The sequence below is a fragment of the Mugil cephalus genome, chromosome 20 (assembly GCF_022458985.1).
Source record: "Mugil cephalus isolate CIBA_MC_2020 chromosome 20, CIBA_Mcephalus_1.1, whole genome shotgun sequence".
Lineage (NCBI taxonomy): Eukaryota > Metazoa > Chordata > Actinopteri > Mugiliformes > Mugilidae > Mugil > Mugil cephalus.
Genome location: NC_061789.1, coordinates 14,119,608 through 14,143,020, shown reverse-complemented (window position 1 = coordinate 14,143,020; position 23,413 = coordinate 14,119,608). Strand labels below are relative to the sequence as shown.

General features: G+C 42.2%; 1 protein-coding gene across 3 annotated transcripts in view; it reads right to left on the bottom strand.

Annotated features, from left to right (window-relative positions):
* Positions 1 to 23,413, bottom strand: part of LOC124998445 (protein shisa-6) — a 61,597-nt gene that overhangs the window by 5,011 nt on the left and 33,173 nt on the right. Inside the window, exons 6-8 of one of the 3 annotated variants that reach the window (XM_047572857.1) lie at positions 6,420 to 6,482; positions 5,483 to 5,503; positions 4,179 to 4,331 (exon numbers count right to left, since the gene is read on the bottom strand). In XM_047572857.1, coding sequence (XP_047428813.1) covers positions 4,179 to 4,331; positions 5,483 to 5,503; positions 6,420 to 6,482 — 237 coding nt within the window. The remainder of the gene's footprint in view (positions 1 to 4,178; positions 4,332 to 5,482; positions 5,504 to 6,419; positions 6,483 to 23,413) is intronic. The other 2 variants (XM_047572860.1, XM_047572859.1) reach the window with 2 other exon arrangements.

Genomic DNA, 23,413 nt, shown 5'->3' with positions numbered 1-23,413 from the left:
TTACCAAGGTAGTTTTCTGATTAACTATTGCAGCTGAGGGGTCATTACCTGAGCAGCACTTAATTATCGCTGAACACAGAGGTCAAATTGCCATTTCAGTGCGACGCTACACTACACACCGAGTCGTGGCGAAAGGGGACGATGGGAATTCTTTGTCTGGACGCATGCCTCTCGGGGAGAGATGTCAAGCCTGGATACAGAAGGTCACCCCGTCGTCCGGCTCATCTTGTCCACAACAATGCGCATCCCTAATGAAGGAGGCCCAACGCTGGCCTGTGGCGATGTGCTCCAGCGTTTTTCCCCGAAGGTTCCGTTTAGATGTGACATTATGGCAGAAAATGTCACCCAAACTCAACCAGAGGCGCAATGCTCCATTAATAGGTTGAAGTGAAGCAGATCTGTAGCGGTAAGACTCTCAAATGGCAGTGCCATTCTGATTTATTTATTACAGCAGGATCAAACATGGGGGGCAGTTTGCGATGAGCGTCGGTCAGCAAATCAAAACAGGGAGGATTCATGCTCTAATATGATTAAATATGGGCATAAAATCAGGATGAATTAAGCCTGTTGCTCTCTTCATTGATGTAAATCACCTCAGAATCTCCCCCTCTGCTGCCGTGTGATTTAACACGTTTCACTGTTTACCCTTAATGGACTGAAATGATTTAAGAAGGCCGACGCATGCTTCTCGAGCTCGTCTCTGTGGCACTGATAAAACTCAGCACTCCACTACTAACGTGATTGCGAGAGGCTGAGTGGTCCCAAACGTGAAGCGGGGCAGCAAACACGAGAAATTGCTAACAACAGCTAATTAAGCCCGGGCCTTCCACTTTGCTAGATTGCGTTCAGTGTAGCCAGTGTATTTATGTGTCAGCTATTGATCACAGAAGACTGTAATCATATAATGCACTAACACTTGTGAAACCGGTGGAACATCAATTAGAAAGTGATATTTAGAGGTTTGAAGGAGGAGGAGGAGGAGGAGGAGGAGGAGGAGGGGTGGACTTTAAATAGGGGATTCTGCATCCATTTTTTTTTTCTTTTGGAAGGATTAAAGGTGGCTTGTTTGTCGTGAAATGTGTTTTAATCCCTTTTAGGGTGATTAAGGTGAGAACAACAGAGCAAAATAAGATTTCTTATCCTTGTTCTCTTTTTTTTTTTTTTTTTTTTGCTGCCTCCTGCCTCCTCAGGAGCTAAGCCGGTTATTTTAGAGTTGCGTCCTCAATCTCTGCCTCGTTGACAGCGGTGAAGGACGTTCGGGATGGAAGAGTCTCTCACACACACACACACACACACACACACACACACTTAAAATTGCAAATTTAAAACTGTTAAAACTGCAAATCAACCATACCAATTTAATTTGGTAATCTTCATTGTCTCTCCAGATGGTTTAATTAAAATAGCTAAAACTTGTTTTCAAAGACCTCACTCATGCCTGAACTTATAATTTCTTTTCTTTTTTTTTAAGGCTTTTTAAAGGGACAACTTTGCTTGCGCACTCGATAGATTCTTCCGTTCTTTTTTCTCACGTTGGAAAAGCTTTGTAGTTGACTCATGTTTTATGTTCATGTGTTCAAGACGCCAGCGAGATAAGAGCAGCAAGGGAGAGAAAATATGTACGTATAAAAGAAAAATGAGCTGAAAGGAGAAGGCGCTGATGTATGTTTTTCTATCATGTAACCACTCGACGGAAAAGGGGCCAATGGCACGTATAAAGTGTCTTTTTCTTCATGTGTATCCTAGCAATTTGAAAATCGGCTACGCGTTACATCCATTCTTGCAAGTACAGCTCTGAAGGAGACGTACAGTGCGCAGATAAAAGGCTCTGCGGTGTTTCCTTTGACGAACCGACGAACCCTGAATAGCCTCTCCAAGCGCGGGACAATGTTTTTGGAAGGATTTACTGTCAACGCTTCAGTTCAGTTGAGTGTTCACCAGTATGCATGCGGAGTGTTTGCACTGCAGTGCTTGAATCATTTCACTGACAAACAGGCAACAAGAGGGCGAACTTGGAAAAAAATAAAAATGTATGCAGGAAGAGTCTTTAAGAAAAAAGCTGCTAAGCTGTAGGGACCCGAGGCATCCAAATTTGCCTACTAAATTTCATGCATCCTCTACTTCTCACATACCTCCCTCCTCCATTCTCCCCCCTTCTCTCTCTTACTGTTTGTTACTATTTTTGCAATCTTTGAAGTTACCATTATTACTACTATTATCACATTACTATCATTGTTATAACCACTATACGTACGTACACAGAAAAAACAGCATTTTGAGTATGTGGTTTGATGTATGTAATCTTTGTCTAATGTATGTTGCAAGCTATAAAAAATAAAAAGCTGGTGCGAGTAATTTTTCCTCACTGATTGTCTCGTTGCTCTACAGCATTTCAGAGCGGTTCATTTCAAAAACTGGCACACGAAAAATGGCAGTCCCATAGTAGATGTTGTGAAGTCTGAAGTAAAGATAGCAGTTTTACTTTTTATGTTTTGTTCTTTAAAGGTTTTATTTGAAATATTCTCTAGAGCTCATGCCGAGTTTGAAGCATAATTTTTCCTTTCATACACTTTGGTGTCAGCAATCAGAATATCCAAGAAAGGGAAATAGCAGTATTTAGAGTTTTCTAAAATATCCTTCAGACATGTCGCATCTATCAGTTAAATCAAAACCTTTTTTTTTGTGTTGGCTATGCTTCCGCTGCTTAGTGATGAATCCAAACGTATGCCCGGGTGAGGACGGCGTGACAGACTTTCTGGTCTGCAAACCTCGGCCTGCACTGTGAACTCATCTGTGTTGCATGGCAACAGCATTCATATGCGTTGCCGCGGTTACCATATCATGCCGCGTGAAAAGTTTTCACGTGCTGCTGTAGCCTACCGCACTGTTCAATATCACGCTTCGATTTCACACTGCAAAACGTTTCAGGTGGTTTCTTTTTAGGTCCGTGCCGAAACCATGATTGACTGCAACTGAGCCAGACACGCCCAGTGAGGATTACAAACTCTTCACTGCACTGCACGTGTAAACCAAAGGGCTAAATTTGACTCTGAAGCCATCCTGATGACCTTCATAAACTGCTTGCTCCTGCTTCAAAAACAACTGTCAGGCCAAATAATGTGAATAGATAGTGTTGGCAGACTGTGCTGCAGTTTTAATGCTCTGAGGTAAGAATAATTTACAAGATAAACTTAAACTGAAATCGTCTGTGAAGCTTCCTGTTTATCCAGGTCAGGCTATAGCCTGGACAGAAAAACAAACAAATAAACAAAACAAAACAAAAAAATACCTAAAACAAGGGCAAGTGTACATGTAGGGTGTCTTGAAGACATTTTGCATAAGGCTGGTGGGGAGTTGGGGTTGTTCCTATTTAAACATAGCCCAGTTGACCTTGTTTTAACTTGTTTCCAAGTTACACTGAAAACTCTGCCTTCATATCAGCCGTCAAACCACATTCGGAATTTCCTTTCAGACTTTCATGTCCCATGTCTTTTCTCATTGCGCTCTGCATGAATTGAGCGCCACAGTTACAGTCCTGTGCGGCCAGTTTGCACAAATTCCTGACACAAAGCGGCTTTGACAGGAAGAGACTTGCGGTTCGACAAACATGCAGTCAGTCTGGAGAACACAGAGCATGCACCGGTCATGAGGTTGGAGCAGAAGCATCCACGTCGTCGTCGAACTCAAAATGTCAAAACGGTGATAATGAACTGTAGGATTGCTTGGACATTAAAGTGCCATCCGGTTGGCGTATAGAAACCACTCAAGCTGAGAAAAAAAAAAGAATCTTAATATGTCATTAAGAGACATTAGCAACATGGCACAGGCCCCAGATGGAGCCAAATTACACGCCAATTAGATGTCAGTCAATGAGCCGGTAGATGAGTGGATGGGAGTAGGGAAGCTCTATATGCTCGTTTTCATGCATTTTAAGAAGTTTATTACCCTAAAAAAAGGTGGAAGAGTGAAAGGGCTCTCTACATGACGAGCCACCAAACATCTGGAGATACTTATCATGATGCATGTCTCTGTAATGGACACTGAGATGATTCATCAGGCCAGGCCAGGTGAATGTGGCAACCCTTTAATGCACGGGGCATGAGGGTGACGTCATTCCCAGAGTTGTCTAGCACATCAGGCAAAACGCAGCGGCGGAGGACGAATGAAGGACCACCTACTTAATCTGTGCAGAGAGTATTTACTTAAGTCAGGCTTGAGGGCCAGCTCGTAGGAGGGCGGCAGATGGCTCAGGTTCTGGAAGGATCTGGAGAGGGACAGGTCGTACGGCTCCGTGGCTGAGGTCAGGATGTTGTTCATCCGCTGGGGCCGCTCTACAGGAGACAGGGGGAGGAAGTGGTGCACTGCAGTCAGCACACAGTCAGTCAAAAAGATGGGTTGTACACTGGAGGTCTTTGTTGGAGGAGAGAAGAACGTGAAGGAAAAGTGAAGTGTCATAGTGGGGAGTTTGAGTTGAGGAGGACTGAGGAGGGCTGAGGAGAATTTAAGGGATATTTGTCACCTTCTGCTGGATTTGCTTCAGCTCTAGAGAAATAACAACTGAGATGATGGTCTCGGCCTACATGTGAGAGTATTAAAAACCAAAACTGCAGGAAGGCGATAGGCAGTCTAGGACATAAGTCTTCAACAAGAGGTCTGCTGAAGTACTGCAGGGTATCACAAAATCCTTGATTAATTAGACATTTTATATATATATTTTTTCATTTTCCCCCACAAATTTGAATTGAAATTGAAATTTAAATACACATTAAGACGAATCCAACCTATGGAGTCAAAAACATTTCTTGGTTACTGTTTAGTGAATATTAACATATTGCTGCATCAATAAAATCAACTAATCGTTCTTCTTCTTTGCCAGTCTGAGTCAGCTGTAAACATCCATGAACTGTGTCCAAGCAGCTCATCATGGAACGCCTACAACCGCTCAGTTTCACATATCAGTGACACAGTATGCGTGACACCATTAAAGGCTCCCTGCACTGCGTGGAACTTCAGTATTTAGGACGCCCAGTCATGGGTCAGGAGGCGCAGCGGGTGGGGAAGGTGCCGGAATACGGGCAGGGACTCTGGTGCTGGATTTAAAAATAGGACTGGGCGACTACTGCGGCAAGGAGGACAGGGACACACAACACCAAGGAACATATGGTGTAAAGGGGAGGTTGGAAAGTGTGCGTGTGTGTGTGTGTGTTTGTGGGAAAGATAGAGCCAGTTAAGTGGAGTGAAGGAGGGAAAATAATGCGTGAAGGAAAGATTTTGAGATTGGGCTGAAGGTCATGGGTTGTGATGCAGCGGCGTGAAGTTTTGTGAATGCAAAGAAAACACAAGCTCTTTTAAAAATAAAGAGAAAAAAAAGAATAAAAGATAATGACCCCCAGTGTGCAGGAAAATACAGTACATAATATATGTTGAATTAAAGGTGATGAACAAAATACACATAAACACCGTGTGTATGTGTATTACTTACCATATCTCATTTGTCTGTGGGCTAACAAATCCAAGTGAGAAAGAAAGGATCAATTACATTCATTCAATGTGCACATTTCAACCAAAACTAGAGGTTGCCCTCGGTCAAAACTAATAATGCATCATTGCTGCCAAGGGTTAACACAAATTCCAACTCTTGAATTATGCATTGCATCTACCATACTCGTCAGAAGCTAAATAGACTTCAAAAGTGCTGTTTGAAGAGCTTCTGAAAGTACTTTTGAAACCCATTTTCCCAGTGAAAAGCTGCCCTGTATAAGAGGCAAACAAGCACAGGCAGGATGTGGACTGCATCGCTCCATTAATACGGAAAAACTTTGTACAATAACTCAATGACGATCTCTCAGTTTTATCCTGCAAGACTGACACACAACATCGGACTGAATGCAGTTTTAGGACATTACAGAGGGCCTTTTGGTAACAAATAACTCTACATTCCCTCTTTAATTACACAGTGTTTCATTTCATTGTCATTTGGATGCAGGACCATTCAATAATTCCACACTGAAAGCTGCTCCCTTTTCACAGAAAATCACATTTAGGGAAATAGATGGGATGCCATAACAGTAATTGGATTTTCAATAACTTGAGCAAACTGCCGAGATGATCCTTTTGATTATAATACACTTTTTTTTTTTCATTTTCTCTGTGTATTTCTTTATCAGCTTCTCGAATTTTAATTTCCCAGTGAAAGATATACTTTTAGTCTTTTATATTGGAATTGTTTCTGACTTAGACACAGACAGTAATGCAGATCATTTTTAGAAAGTCAGGGCAGGTCAATCACCGTCATTAAAACTTGCCAAAAGTTTTGGCAAAGTTTGTGTTTTTACACTTCCATTTTAAGTAGAAACGGTGAGTGTTGAACTTGTGAAATGTCATGTGCGGTTAAGGACTACATTGTTGTATTCACTTACCCAGTTTGGGCGTGAGCGCAGTCAGATCCAGGTGGCTGTGCTGGTAGTCATGGTGGTGGTTTCCTAATATAAGAAGAAGAAAGAGACATATTGTATAACATATTGTATAAAACAGCTTAGAGTATATTGTGTTTTTTATTAAGTATTGGGTCACTTAATCAAGAAAAAAAGGGCATTACTCAAAGTGATACTCAAATAGTTTCATATTAAAGGACCAGTGTGTAGGATTAACTCCCATCTAGTGGTGAAACTGTAGATTGCACTGATCTCTTCAAAGCGCCACTTATTGTGTGATTCAACTTTGCTAACGTGTTAGTTTGGATACCAATTATTACGTTAAAATACCAAAGAGAACAAAAAAACAGACCGGCTTTTCCTGTATTGCACAAGGAACATTTTAGGTTAGAAAGAAGAGATATAATCGTCTTCAATTTCCTGTTAGAAAAGCCTGATAGCAACGTTGTGCCACCATTAAAATCCCCATAGTGGTGCCATCTCAGGGCGAGAAGTTTAGTTTTTCCAATTACTTTTATTTGGGGCTAATTTCCAACAAAATCCACGACACTCAATTCAGACTCCGATGCAATTAAGATGTTAGCACGTTGAGCTTAGATGGGTAACATTACTCCTGCCTGTAATGTTAGCTCAGAACTAACAATCCGATTTTCAATGCGTTTTGAAGGCAGGTGAAAAAAGTGAGTTTTTCTCACTAATTATCAAAACAAAGTAGCTTACTGTTAGTTGTGCTGTGTAACTTGATGTTTGAGGTTTGAAGGCCCACCGCAAGAGTACTAGCTTGGTTGTGGACAAACACTGTGTACTCGCCATCTGTAGATATTGTTCTTAATAAATCACTGTGTCAACAAACCTCACACCTTGTGCATTATATATATGTCACCATGGGGACGTGGGGAAAAGCTTTAAATAATGTCCTTTTATGAGTTGAGTTTTATGAATTGTTATCCTCCATTTCAACAATCCACTTGACTTGGTGTTTGCCTTTCACCCAGTTCCTTTCATTTGTTCAGCATCTCAAGTGACCAGTAAACTGCCACCGTTTGGCTATGAGAGTGTTTCCTCCGTTTGAAAATCCACACTGTAACTCTGCTTCATCCAAATGATTGATTATGTCTCTTAATACGGGAACACAGACGCAGCTACGACCTCGCGGTGATCCATCATTCATCAGTCATTTGATGTTGCGCTAATATGTATGTGGTTAAAGAACAGAGTGGCATCATCTGAGACCTCCATTACGGACCGGGAATGGGAGTTAAAATAAGTCCAAAGAGTGAAAATATCGCCTTGATTCAATTATGCCTGTGCTTTCTTTTTAACAGAATGCAAAATACGGTGAGGGTTGGACCTTATTTGCATTTAAATATGTTCATCTATCATCCGGTAAGGGTACTGAAGACAGTAAAAACACAACTGGTGAATAAAAACGGTTTGTGTGAGATCCTTAAAAAGCTTTGTACTGATGACAGGAGGTTGAGCTCTGCGGTTGTTAAAAATCGGTGCCTGTGTGTCAATGATGTTGCTTTCCCAGTAAATGAATGTAACATGCTCCTTGGATTTAATTAAGCATTTAATGTAAAATTCTCTTATATTATTCAATAAAAATTGTGCTTTTGAATGTAAATACTCCTCCAGTTAGCTGCGTTGCGTAATTATTCAAGACGTTTTTGGCCTCCTACCAGCATTTACTCTGCTTTCCATTCACACAGGTTTGATCAAAGGACCAATTACAGCAGCTACAGAAAACTCAGCTAAATTTTTCCTGCTATGATCTTGAGAAAAAAAGAGACCGGTTGTGCACCAAATAAATAACCTTTTACTATCTGTGTAATTGAAGGAACCGCTTTTTCCCCCACAGCAGAGGAACCGACTGCTACATAAATTTCACACATCACCACAAGTGTTACACCAAGGTTCAAAAGTTTATCACCCTGCAAGGATGCTTTTCTTTGGAGGTAATCTCCAGTTCAGCGCTTACATGCGTATGATCCAATTATCCCCTCCATGTGACATATCTGAATGTTCTTGTTAGCGTTGTTTACTGAGTATTGAAATTGTTAGTAAATGGGGAAAAAAAAGATAATTTCTTCATGATACATCTGATTTATCCGAGGGACAATCAGGAATCCACACACAAAGCAGGGATCACATTCACACCAACCATATTTGTTTCTGGGGCTGGTGTTTATTCCTTCAGCTCCATTTTGGGCAGTCCTGAACAATGTCATCTGAGCTCAAGTGGTGCCAAATAGCTGCAGCAAAGTGCTTGAAAATGTGATACTGTGTCCTCAAGTAAACTGAGAGCTAAAGGGCCTCCCAGCAAAAGCAAATGAAAGGCAATCTGATGCAAACATTCGACCATATAATTCATTTTGTTTGAAAATTAGACCGAGACAGGTTGCCAAAGCTCTGCGCATATCCATTGCTCGTCACTTTCTGCTTGAGCTCGTGAGGAAGCGTTGACATGTGCACACAAAACAAAAAGTTTGACTATAGAGAACAAGGTCATGACTAACAGCCTTTCCCCCTATTTGGGGAAGTTTCACCATCAGATTTTGGAACAACCCTGCAGGGATTCGCTCACATTTAATGGCGGTTATGTCGCGCGATAAGGTTGGTGTTCCACTTCATCCCAAGTAGAGTAGGGTTTGAGATCAGGACAGACACGTTCTCCCGCAACCAAACTGGGACAGCAGTTTCTTTACGAACATCTTCGAGGGCTAACACAAACTTAAGCCTGAAGAACATGTAGTGTCATGCAGTATGTGTGCTGTAGCATTAGGGCTTTTGGTTTACTGCGAAACTAAATGTACAATAAGAAAAGCAATGGATACAAGAATCTATTTTAAAAAACAAAAAACTAATTTCTCTTATTCTTATTCATTCACTAACTCTGCTAAGTGACTTATGTGTTTTTGCTACATAATATCAACATTTAAGAGGCCATTTCTATTAAAACCTTATTGATTTTAATGTAGTCTGTGTTTAATGTTTCACTGAACTAATATCTACAAAAGCCATGTTGCTCATTTGCGTGTTGTTGTTTCACGCGGCTTGGTGTGACTAAACCAAAGGACGTCTGTTACTACGCTGTATAGATGATTTGGCTGCTTCCTGCTACTCTGCATGATTTATGCGCCGTCTTGCTCATGTTGATTTTCATTCAGCGTCTTACTGTTTGCAACTCTTGCTGGGGAACTGCAGAAGAAAATTAGCCAGCTGGCTAACCCTGGCACAGTTACAAAGAAAGTTGATTAATGGAAATAATGCTGAACTTTATGTAGTATGTCGCATGTTTCTTCGCAATTGTAATAATAGAAACGTTGTTCAAGACTAATCTGCTACAGAGATCCAAAATCTAAAATAGAATACATGTGGAGCCAAAGTCAAATATCAGGGAATCTCTGTCATACTGAGATGTTCACATCCTGGGCCCACCTGACAGAGATCAGCAGCAGCAGCACCCGAGGTATATGGTAAGAGCACATGCTTGCTCAGTGTTAACGCTTGATGCAGCAGCTTTCCCTGACAGTCAAGTGTGTCACATGGATTGGCTACAGTAATGCAGACAGCTCCGTCGCAAATGAATCGAACGCTTCCAGGTTCCAGCGGGTGGACAGAGGGGATCCCACTGTGACCCAGATCCATTTTAAACGCCTCGCTCTGGGGAAGCTGATGGACAGACGCTGACTACGGAGCGAGCCCACGCTGTGTCATTATGCTGGCAGAGTGTGAAGGACCATGTGGGACAGATCACCTCGTTTTGCCCTTGTGCATGTGTGACGGAGGGGCCGAGGGGACATGGACAGAAAACAGCCGAGAGTTTTTTGCCGTCATTTTAAGTGCCTTTTTTTTTTTTTTTTTCATGCCTTTCCTTCTTGGGAGTTTAACCTCTAATAAACCTTTGGTAGCAGCGAGGCTCAGTCGAGGAGCAGTCACAGTGGAACATCTGAAGAAATGTCACTGTAGTTTGACAAGCAGGCAGTAAATTTAGCAACAGCTATAATTTAACAGTTAGATTTAAAATAAATAGGAACTACCGGGGAAACTAGTTGAAGTTCCCTGAATTATGACAATCAAGCTGCATTAGCAAGATTTTGATGGATTATATTGCGCAGTTTAGGTTGAGATTTTTGTGATATTCTTGGATGTCTTGGGTAAGATTTTATTGATGGTCCCACGACTCTTTACTCCAGCTCACTTCTGTCAAGAGCTAAAGAACAACTGGCCCATCAGCAGGGGCACACCGTCAGGACAGGCAAACCAGGCAATAGTTTAATAGAAAAAAAATGAGACCAGATGGCTACCTTTTGGCGTGTTTTCCAGTGACAACAACAAACCCCATTAAACCTATGAATGCCAAGCACACTGATACTCCATCCTCCCCCCGAGGCTTCGTTCTCTTTACCCTATGACAGATTTCGCCAGTTTCAACTGGGGGGAAAGCACATGTACGTATTTGCCTGAGGCTTCAAAGAACCTAGGATCACCACTGCCAGTCAGAGCTCCCTAAGTGGTAATTTTAAAAAACAAAACAACAGCAATATATTGTGCAGAGATTTTGAGATCCTCAAAGAGACTTTTTCTGTATTCTTCATTGGTTCTGTTTTTGTTTTTTTTGAAGCGGACAATGGAAGGACTCTTACAATGACCACACTGTCAAACTACAGCCCCAGTTTAAAACTATCACAGAGCACCTGTGCGTAGGTGGATGACGTATCATGTCGCATAAAACTGTCACACAATCCTTCTGCATACACTGCAACAAATGAAGGCAGTACACAAAGATGTGATTAAAAAAAAAAAATAATAACTTTCCAGTAGTCGCTTTGCCTTGTACTGCCTGAAAAACATACATTGTTTCAAATTTTTCCAGGCACGTCGCAACAAAGACGGGTGAAAAGTGTTGTGCACATAGAGCAAAAACCCCTTTATTGACATATTTGATCCACAAGAAACTGCGCATCATGGAAAATTATATTAAAAGCAAAGAAAGAAGAGGCTGAAATTTCAGAAGAGCAAAACAGGCTTGTGCAAAGTTGTGGCGTTTCCTTCTCATTTTTCTACTGGCCTGTCAAAAGTGTGACACCAGCCACAAATATCTGACAGCAACTCAGGCGGCTGCATTAAAACAAAGAGGGAAGATTAAAGTTGGAACATGCAAATGATGCTTTAATTAATCCACTGGCTGCTATCCATCTTTGAAGACTTTACGCCCTCTTTTCATTCACTCCAGACCTCCTTAATGGAACATCACTGTATAGTGGATATTATTCTTTGTGCACTCAGGATTTCTCTGTGCGCGCAAATGCTAAACGCAAGTCTACAAGTAAACACAGTTTACATCACATCCCGTAAAAGACGGTGAAAACAAGTAGAAAATGGATTTACTGACGAGAAAATTGTTAATTTTCCATTTCACCAACTGCACTTGTTATTCTATACTGCATATTTTTTTCCTGGAACAGGAAGAGCCCGACGTTAAAAGAAAGCGGCGGTCCACGCAGGGTCTTACCGATGAACCAACAGCGTCTCAGGCAGCACAGCTTCTCGGAGTCTGTGAATTACTAACAAGGACAAGCACAGATTTATCTGATGTCTTCTCCGATATGTCAGAAGTAACATCACACAAAGCTGCCGTTATCCTTGCCGTGAAATATTGGACTCCAGGACTCAGAGAGGGAAGCTGAGGAATCCATGTTAGCAGAAGAAGACGGAGCAAAGCCTGAGAAAATGGATCTTAATCTGAAAACAACAAGTCATGAATCACTGACAACAAACTGACTAATAGTTTGGACTTCTTCCTGGTGCGGGTTCGGCACATTGGCTCCATTGAGGAGAAATATTCAAAACTTCAAGAAAGGTTCAATGCACAAACAAAAGACAAAATGTGGCAGAAGCAATTAAGAGAGGATACACCGGGCATTTTAAAACCCTTATCGCATTTGCTGTAAAGGAAAGGCAGCAAAGTATTCCAAAACTGAATTATCCAGTAAATTATTTTCCATAATTACGCTCCATGTTTTTCTGTAATTACGTTGGCACAAAGCAAATGTTGATAAGCCGGCTGACGAAACGATTAAATGGAGGAGAAAGAGGCAGGCTTTGTCAAGACACCACAAACTGGAAAATTACAACTGAGATCTTTTAATGACTTTGTAATTATGAGCCCGAGCTCAGCTGCTTGTTGGCATTTAACAGAGAGCACGGCGAATGCTAAAACTAAATGTTTACATCTTTCGCTGCAGTTTGGGAAATCGCTTCATTTTGGTTGCAAGTTCATGCGAGTTCAGGCTTTGATCGCGCAGTCAGCCATCGTGAAGCGTTTACTGAAAACTAGAAACTCGACCTCATGAATCCTCATTGTTTACCCACTGATGTGCACTTCAATACCTCGAAGAGGGAAGAAAGAAGAGAGTTTCCAGTCCAAGTGATTCGGTGTGGTTTTAGTCATCAGTCATACTTTCCTATTCACACAGATCTGTGTGTGTGTGTGTTTGTGTGTGTTCAGACAGCCCTCCAAAAAGAACAGAGACAGGAGAACTGAGGCGACTGTCTTGGCATTACATGACAAGTTCCCACTAGAGGCCCCAGAGGCCGAGGATCTCTGTTTCTCCAGTATTGATTAGGCATTGTGTGTCACAGCTCCTGGCCGCGTCATGCTCTCCTGACATGCTTTTTCCAGTCAAACGAAGGCACACTTTGTTGTTTTTCCCCTCTCAGGCTGACCTTGTGACAGAAATTAAGAGACGCCGGCAGACCCCTGCAGGCAGGGAGAGCAGTGGGGAGGAAACAAAGTAACAAAAGGAAGCTGCATTTTTAACAATAAACCCTGTGGGAAGGATTTATACATCCTGGTTGTTTATCGAAGGCACTGAAAATAGACTTATTAACATATACGCTGTTTATGAGGCCGTCTTGGTTTAGAGCGAAAGTTTTAGAAGGTCACAGGGGGCTAGGCCAACTTTTTGTCCAACACACACATTAGATATCAGGCACGAAAAACATGGAGTGGATAGAAATAGGAAATAGATATGAAGGTGGCAGCGTCACCGTTGTTACAGGACCATGGACAGCGCTATTTGTACAGTAATTGAAATATAATCATCAAGTTACAACCACAACTCTTTGTTTCGTGTCCTAGTACGGATAACAAAATAACATTTGATTATGTAGTTTACTTACGCAAAACACAATCACAGAAGTCCAGGGGAAAAAAATACAACAAAAATTGTGCTTACAAAATGTTCTGAAGCACCTCAGTGGGGTGTGAAGGATAAAAAAGGCCAGTACACAACACATTTAACCCCTGGTGTAATCCCTAGGCACATGTAGCCTATTTTGGGACTTCGTAATTGTAACCCAGATGGGTTGTTCCACCATCAAGTGGGCTGCAGCTGGTAGGTTGAGTTTTTCCCCCCCTACAATGCTGTTGGCGTTTTGAAATGAACCCTTTAAACATCTCACAGACACAGGGTAAACCTGCTTCTCTGGAGTTCAGTATTAACTCCCATTTTAGCTCTTGGTTCTTGGTTTCCGCCATCTCCTGAGGGAAACATTTGGCTCTTTAACTGGCGAACATAGAAGAGCTATTAGCGGCTATACATCAGGTATGTCTGTTTGGTGCTGAGGCTTTTAGAGGTACTCCAGTGAAACCAGATATTGCTGTGAACAAGATTGATGAGAGAGAACGTAAAGCTGTGGCCCAGAAAGTTTAGTGAAGCGCTGGCTATTAATTCTTAAGGCCGTGGTAAAACTGATAGCGGTTCATGGCTATATTTGTCAACGGTTTGTGTTCATTTGAATTGCGTAAACGAAGACCTAAATATGGCATCAGACAGTTTAATTCTTTATTTTTATTTATGCTGAAAGGCCTGGAGTTAGAGTGCAGTGGTAGAAGTCACGAATGGAAGAGAAAACCCTGGTTTCTTTTCATGATGGTGAGCAAATACTGTATTGGAAGGTGTGACGAATATGAATCCCTTGCATGAGACTTTTATTTCCAAGCCAGGCAAATCTAACCTTGGCGCTATTGGAGGGAAACAAAAGAGAAACAGCATCGGTGCCGACTACTCAGGAAGCTTCGGACTGAGTGGGTGTCATTTTACAGCCGCTTCCGTCAGCGGAGCTTTATCTTGGCTCGCTGCATGTCTTTGAGTGGCTTTTGTCTCCTTCACACTTGTGCCACTTTCACAGAATTAAAGCAACAAGCGCCCTTTTCCCTTCCCGTCCTCATGGGTAATGTATGACGATACCACGACAGATAATTGCATCTATTTACATATAAATGTGATTGATAGTTGTCCTACAGAGTTAAGCTTCCTTAAGCTGCCGCTGGAGCCGTTTGCTACTGATCTCGTTATAATCTTTCCATAATATTTGGATCCTCCATCTGAAGTTACCTAATTAAATGATCATTCGCGACAAGTAAACAATTGGGGATGATGATGATGCTAATTAACGATAGCTGAACACTGGGAGGAGAGATGCTACTATTGCGTCTAATGGTGTTTATTAGAAGACTTGTGATTAATACGGCAGAGTTCGTGTGTTTTTTTTTTTCTCCCATTTGTTGACTCCGAATGACTGCAGCACACTGCCGTAATTGATTAGGTGCTGTCATCCACAATATTGACCGTCTTCATATGAATCTCAAATGAACACTCAAGTGATAATGCCAGCATTCGTTAAAATCTGAGCTCAGTGGGATTTTTGGAAATGTCAAGACAGACCCAAAACGCTCCTCGAACAGGAGGACCTTTTTTCCCAATCAATGCCACACTATCTTGTTTGTATATTTGCAGTCTTAAGACATAATCAACATTCTGCTCTGTGTCCCCGCTGTGCTTTTTAATTTTTTATCACCCCCGCCTGAGGCCCCAGGGTGAAGGAGTCGAGAACATTTGCTCACACACTGTGTAGCCTTGTGTCAAACATGCCCTGTAGTCAGGTTGCACCTCAACAAGTCTACAGTCAGGCTGCTTATTAAAATACTGGCTTTCAGCCCAAAGAGCTTCTGGGTTTTTTTTTTTCTAAGCTCTTATATGTCTGCAGCTTGCCAGTGGGCTGCAGGTGCAAAGTGTCTGCCAAAGGTGTCTTGTTGGAGGTACGACCTCAGGTCAGAGCGAGCATTCATTTCTTTGACGTAATGTAGCAATCCTGACACACTCGGGAGCTGTCGAGTGCGGCGCCGCTCCGTGACCTTTGAAGAAATACCAAACGTCCTCTATGAGATGATTTTATACATGGAGCGGTAATGGCTCAAAACTGGAGTTCAAGAAGTGGATGAAAGGGGTTTTAGAAACAATGGATGCAGTGATGATTTGGTGGATTTTCGACGCGTACGTATAACAACACAAAGTAAAGCATTGATCAACACATAAATCTTACAAATGTAGTCAGTCAGCTGGTAAACATGACCTGTATGGCTGCTGGAAAATCAATTAATTTCATTTTCATAGGTACTACCAGCTGAAGTTACCAGTCCTTCACATTCTTTGGTACCAAAGTCATATGTTTTGTGTTCCACACACAATGGACATGGGTTTTCTGAGGAGGTCCTGTGGTGTTGTTAGTGGTGGGGGGGGGCTTTGGGTCCTGTGGGTTGAGAGGAGGGGCCTCTGTGGACCATCCCACAGACACTTGGTCGGTTTGGGATCTAGTGAATTTAGAGGCCAGGTCAACGCCTTGTGCTGTAATGTTTTTTGAGTTGTTCCTAATCCGGTTTTGTGTGTGTCGCTGCATTCTGCTGCCATAAAGCAACATCTATGGAGTGTGGGTGCCTGGTCTGGTCTGGTGGTTGTAATGTTGTGGCTGATCTGTGTAAGATCAAGAACATATTGCATAAACAGCAGCACTGCTGGTCTTTCGTGGAAAATCCCAAGATGAACAGTATGTTTTCAAGAAAGTCCAGATGCATCTCAAGTGTCTTAATCCTGACCATTAACATGAAGTGAGAGCATTAGAATAATGTGCCACTCAGCAGCTGTTCAGGGGGCTGCGCGTCAGAGCTAAAACCAAATCTCAAATACATGAAGTCGCATTTCACTTGCGCTTTTCTGTATGTTTATCTTGAGGAGCAAAAGTACTGGATGACCGCTCCCTGAGCGCACAATAGTAATTTCTGAATCGGCCGTATGATCCGTCCCACAGTTCATCCAATGGATCCTCTAATTATGCGACACAAGGACCTAAAAGGCGAGTCTCTCGCTGTGTTCGGTCTTTGTTTAACAGCAGCTTGTAGTCTGTAATTTGCCGACTGCTAAAAGGTAAACATATGTATAAAAGGTATTAACAACAGCACAATTATAGTGGCAAGCAACACTGCAGTCCTTTTATGAAGCCAGCTAATTGACTTCTTTCTCTGGGAGGTCTGTTTGAACTCTCTGTGTGTCCACAGTGGTTGGTTGTCTACCCTGTGCTCAAAGCACCCCCCACAGTCCTGACTGCAGGAGTGACTGCTAATTATACAACAGCAGGGAGGCACACAGCAGAAAGGTAACTTACATAAAAATGCTTTCCTCCGTGCGTTTTGCTTGAGATGCGATTGACTAGTGGCAGGTGGGTGTTGAGATATGTATTTAAAAATGAAAACTCACAGTAAAATATATATATATAAAATAAAGAAAATGGAAACTCTTAAGAAGATGTTTTGGGAGCATCAAGAAAATACTCAAATCAGAAAGGTTGAGATCAGATAAGGGGTACCGGAAACACGATAAGGCGATAAGGAGCAGGTGAGATGAAAGGAGAAACAGAAAGAGAATGAATGTGTATGAAGCAATGCCGTGATTGTCAGGCTTTGTATCGGGCTTTTGAAGAGCTGTCTGGCTTGTACAAAAGGAGGGGTCAGTGAACAGATAAGGGCAGAATGGGGGGGTTTGTCATACACACAGGTGAAGAAATCCCAAGCTGCCAAGTAAAAAGAATGAGAAACACAGGTGAGATTGAAGCGTGGATGCAGCCCTGCGAGGGATGCGTGACATTTTCTGATCAAGGCAACATCAAAGAGGCGAAGACGGCTGCAAGGTGTGTTGACAATGAAACGGTCTTAAAGATTGTCTGATGGCAGATATGTTTGTGTGAAATGAAAAAAGAAAAAAAGATAAAATAAATCTATATGTTAAAACAGACTCATTTAGTTATTTTAGCACTGCAACCACAGATACAGGTCTTTTATTTTGCAAAGCTCCCCAGCGTGCTCTTTTTCTTTTTTTTTTCCCCAAAATGAATCACAACTGTTTGCTTTGCCCTCTCCTAATGTCCCTGCTATCTCTCTGATGGACTTTTTGTTTTTTGAATCCAACGGATGGCATGTTTCACCTGCGCTGAAAGCTCCTTTGAACGCGAGTTGCGGGTTCAAAGCAACAGCTGACAAATGCAAAAAGCTTTTGCGTTAATTGTCAAATTTTTGACTCTGTGAAAATAATGGACTGTTGGTAAAACGTTTCTAATTCCTGCACCTTTCCTCCTAATTTGGATGCAAATCCTGACTAAATAAAAGAGTTTGCACATTGAGTCACATATTCATTATGCAACCGCAACTTGAATAAATAGCTGAAATAAATTATGCACGTCAAAATGTACGTCACTGTAAATGTAAACATTCAATTTCAGTGTCCACCAAAAATAAACATTTAATGGTGTCTGATGACAAAACTCATGTCCTTTCACCCACAATTATTTTTTCTTATCAATGAGCTGGACAATTATTTTTCAAGTGGTAGTCATTTAGTCCCAAAATGTCAGAAAACACTACAAAATGCTTCAAATTCTTGTTTGATTTAACTAAGGGCAACAGAAACCCAAATGATCATGATATATTTATGGAGAAAAGCGAAGCTCACATTTAAGACTGCTTGAAAATGTCAAAATGAAAAAAAAAAGCAACACCCTTCAATGCATCTCGTCCTCATATCCAGTTTTAGCCACTCAGACGCTCAATGTGACACCAAAACCCACTGCAAAGACTTGTTTTCCTGTTCGGCCGCGGAAAAACATCTACACCCCCTGCTGCAGTGACATTTGTAATACCTTTACTAAACCCCGCTGCCTCCACTCTCCTCCTTTTTTTTCCACTTTAACACCTGAAGCGCGGAGTCAATGGTAAAGCTATACGCTTAAAAACACTCCCCAGCTCTCTCTCGCAGAGACCCAGAAATACAGCGGCACAAAAGCCGAGCTGGACCAACTCCGGGGGACCTCGGGGTGCTCATTTCCAGTCGGAGATGAAGAGGAGAAATCAAACAACAATTTGTGAGATTGATTTGCCTCCGAGTGTCTCACATGGCAGAGTAAATGAAGTTCGGGCTATACCTCTTGTCTTCCATCTGAGGACCCCTGCTGTCGCAGAGCCTCCGCCAGTCACATTTTGATCTCTGCTTTCATGTCTCTTGCACGGCTCTCTTGCCTCTAACCAAACATATCTTTTTAATTAGAGACAGAAAAGACCCTGCTGCACTTTTGGCGTGTGTGTTTTTTAATCTAAAATACATTATTCAACCTGAATGTAGACCGTGTGTTTACTGCAAACGCGGGGGCCTGTGGCTAACACACTTGGATTGCACCATATATATGTACTGTATATAGACAGATAAAAACTAAATAAAACCCGAACCGTGCCAAAAGTGGGAGATGAAAAAGCTACAGGAACTGGGGTGCAAAGGAGTTAAAAACACACCTGTGCGTCCACGGCAACCAACAACTTCCAGGCACTTCTCACAAGACGGAGTGATGCACTAACAAGGCCTCAGAGCGCCTCGTTTTTCCACCTCTTGCTGCTTCTGTTCATTTTGGGTGCCAGACCCATCTGTCTGAGGGTTTGCGGAGGTCATGACTGCTTGCAGAGGGAATCCTAGTGGGCATTGCATGACTGGAATCTATGTGTTGATTCAGGTGTCATCTGTTGCTCCTGACAGGGAAACATAGTGTCAAAACAGGAGCCTTTTTGGCGACGATGAGGTGGAGGGTGTTTTCAGATTAGAGGCAACAATGAGCTGCAGCGCGGAACAAACTATATCTACCATAAATCAGCTGTGCCTACGGGGGATTGATTAGTTGATATTAATGAACTCCTGTCAGAGCCTTGCATTTTAAACTGCTCTGTGATGAAGGTCAGGGCTCAGAGCGAGCGGCGGGGTGCTTTATTGTAGCCGTAAATATGCAACACAAACTTATAGTTATGTGGTCTTTTGGTCTGCGTCTCGTGTGCGCGGCGGCAACAGTTTAGACTGGATGCAAGAAGGATTTTTTCACACATTTCCCAGGCTCTTTGCTTTTCAAACGAGTGCATTCAGTCCAGCAGGAAGATCGTTACATTTTGTTGGATTTTTGAAATTTAGTTTTGGACAGTTTTGTTATCCCAGAGGTTCATCATAATTGATCATCGTGTGTTTAAAGTGCAGACTCTCAAAGTATCTAAACTGGATAAAGTGTTGAACTCACAAAGGTAGCCCCTGGATTTATTTTATTTTATCATCTTTACGAATAGGTAGGTAAATGGACTGGCTTCACAATAAATAATTTGTCAGTATCTAACAACATATGGACCCAACTGCAAGTTATAAACACTTTCCAATCGCCTTATCTGTATGCTTTTTGTTTTGTATGTTTTAAATTGATGTTAAAAACTGAACTAAAGTAGCGAACATTTTTACGACTTCCTGTATTCAACCCCAGCCATTACCCCTGGGATAAACTGGAACCCTGACCAGATCGTCACAGCGTCACAGTAAAGCTTTCGCGGCTGAATAAGTGCAGCTAGCGGAGTACAACATGTGTTGGAAAGCCTAAGATAAGAGCACTCTAATGCGCATTTACAGGATGTCCCCTGGTGTTGTAATCGGGGTCAGACATAAGACTACAGTGAGATTTAGACAAATTTGTAATCTGTTAGTTTCAGTATCGTCTTGGGGTGAAGGTAAGCTCTACTTGCCACAAGCCAGAAAACGCTAGATACACATGTCTCAGCCAGCAAAACTTTACTTGCATATGATGCATCATTCACCCCTAACTGCACAAAAAGCAAACCCACAAAGGATGTTTATGCAAGTGTTGATGATTAGCACACAAATTTTGCAACATTTACTGAAATGGGTGCCAGTAATACAGTAAAAGAAAAAAAAGAGAGATAAACGTTCTCTATGTCTTCACTTTAAACTGCTTTACTCTTCTACACTGTTCAAATACCTTCACCAACCTTAGAGGTTGTAAAAGGTCACACATGATCCAGCTCACAAAGTCCTCCAAACGACTGAAGGTGGGGATTTAAATTTAATCATAAAAATAATCTCCACCAACTTCCGAGAAATGCTGATCAGGGGTTTGTGAAATAATGAGCCTCCATTGTGAACCGGCGGGCACCTCCTTTACTGCTGACGGGGTTAGAAACCTATTATCACCTCTGCAGATTAAAACAATCGAGCACAAACATTTCCAATTTCATAATTTATTTCCAGTGCGCCGCGTTTGATGAGGGGAACCCGACTGGAGATCATCGTCTGAAAGGAGGCGGTCTGAGGAGGATGTTGCGTCGGAGAGACAAGAGGCACAAATAACGGCGCAGGGGGGAAAGAAGATTCCGAACAATATCCCGCTAATTAAATTTCTCCTAAAATCGAGCAGAAGCCATTACACCGATTATTGCGATTGCATTCATCTGAAGCACATCAAATGATAAACACGGTGATAAGTGGGAAGGGACTGCTGGGCGACATCATTACATTAGATATTTCATTGCTCGCTCTGAGTTTTACTTTTTACACAGTGCATGATTTAATAGCCTTCAAACATAACTTTATTTATGTTTGACCCATTACAAAAATAAAGCAAATCGATCTGGTTGGATTTGTTGGTTAGTAAAAGGAAGTTGGGGCAACATGGTAGTCACAATAAACATCCTAAACTGATCAATTATCTGTGGGATGATCCCCAGAGGCCCCTCCCCTCAACCCACAGGACTCAAAGGCCTCCACTAACAAGACTCTGTTACCAGACACCACAGGACACCCTCAGAACGCCATTCTCTGATGAATCACAACTGTTATGGAGGCATAAGAGAGATCTACACAGTACTCGGATGGTGGTCATAATATTATGCCTGATTGGTGTATAATGGTGGCACATCCCATTGGTGGTTCTGTTGTGGTTAGAGCACCAGACTGAAACATTAGAATCCAGTAAAACACACACAGAAGTGCTGTATTACTATACAAACGGTTCATTAGTTTGCGTATTTACGACTAACTGGAAAATGTTCCAGAAAGTAGACCATCTGACATGCTCAGCTTTGTAAATCTGTTCTTATGTGTGCTCCCGTTTTAGGGAAGTTCGTCTGAAAATCAAGCAACTATCATTTGATTCCATTCACAAGGAGAAGAAACTGTGCTATTGGCTTTTGTTAAAACCTCCAAGGACCGTTTTAACTATTTGTAAAGAGCTGCGCATCGTGAAATGAAGGAGTTTGCGTTCCCATTTCTTACCACCACCCTGTTTGTGAGCGCGACTGTCCCCTTTTCCTCAACAAAGACCTATATTCTATCAAATCTTATCAGCTAAATGGCCTATTTGTTGTTTGACGACTTATTACAGTTGTAACTATTTTTAACCAGCAGAGCACACTTCTCTAACAATGGTGTTGCAATAGTCTTGGGCTCCATCCTGTGTTTCAGCACTAAATAATACTTCAAGAGGGAAAAAAGCTGAACTTGAGAAGGAGATAAGGGCAAACGAACCCGTGTGGGAAGTCTTAAAATACCCTTTTAACTAGGGCAGCGCACGAGGCTCGGGGTGTCGCGCGCTGCACGGAGAAACCTGTCCACGCAGACGGGACACGAGTTACATAAACCAGCACGGGACGCCGCAGGGTCCCTCTAACTGGAGCCCCTGATAATGAAAAGACAGGGCGAGGGCCGGCTAGTGATCAGGACCTGAATGTCATGTCACCTGCTGCACGGCGACCCAGATGACTGAGCAGCTCCCCCCGCGCCGCCCGCCAAGCCAGGGATTAACTCCAGAGCTTCTACTTTGGATTTCAGCTCTGCCAGCGAAGCAACTTCTACAACTGGGGTGTTTAAAACAAGTGAAAGGAGCGGGGTTGGTTAAAGATTCATGGGCTCCATATACACAGCCATCCGTTTTACTGATGAGGTCTATAGCGAGGGATTAGAGCAGCCTTGCATATTGTTAAAAGTAAATTGGTGCTTTTCAAATATAGCAGCATTACCCGGTCTGTCCTGCACATATAATGAATACCAGTGATGAACTGGCCTTATACTGGAGAGCACAATATACGCTGTAAAGTGTTGTACTATGCAGACCGCATTTGTCACCATCACAGTCAATATTTGGTGACTGCCACAAGATGAATGTGGCCCTGGGGAACAATGAAAGAAGCTTGGTCTAATCTAATGCGAGTCATGAAAATCTCTGCGGCTCCTGTAGGCCCAGGTAATGGTCTGCGTTTTACAATGCAACACCGGCCATCACTTCGCCTTGATCCTTTGCGGACGTGTCACACCTAAAAGATTAATATTAGTCCGACAGGAAGAAATGAGCAGGGATTAACACAACAAAAAAAGGTGCTTTTATATTCAAACTAACGCCGAAATAGAACACTTTCATTTCTGAGACCTGACCCAAATATCAGAGACACCATCGCCTCCTTTTCTGCTCGCGCTGGTCGTCTCCAGAGCCAGACACTAGGAATCAATTCAGCAAACGGGAGACGTTAAATGAGGTTGTTCTTGCATAGTAAGTGCCAAAAACTGCCTTATTTGGCCAGTGGAAAACAAATGTTACATCTACTAACTCGGACTTCAATGAACTGCTTTAACTCTGCAACATCTCAGAAATTGTGTTCAGAAAGACGTCATTCCTCAAGCTCTTAATGGCACTGGCAATGGCATGATTCTTTTGATTGATGTTGTATTTGCTCGACTATCAACATAATTTGACCCCTTCTCATTCCTCTCCTGAAT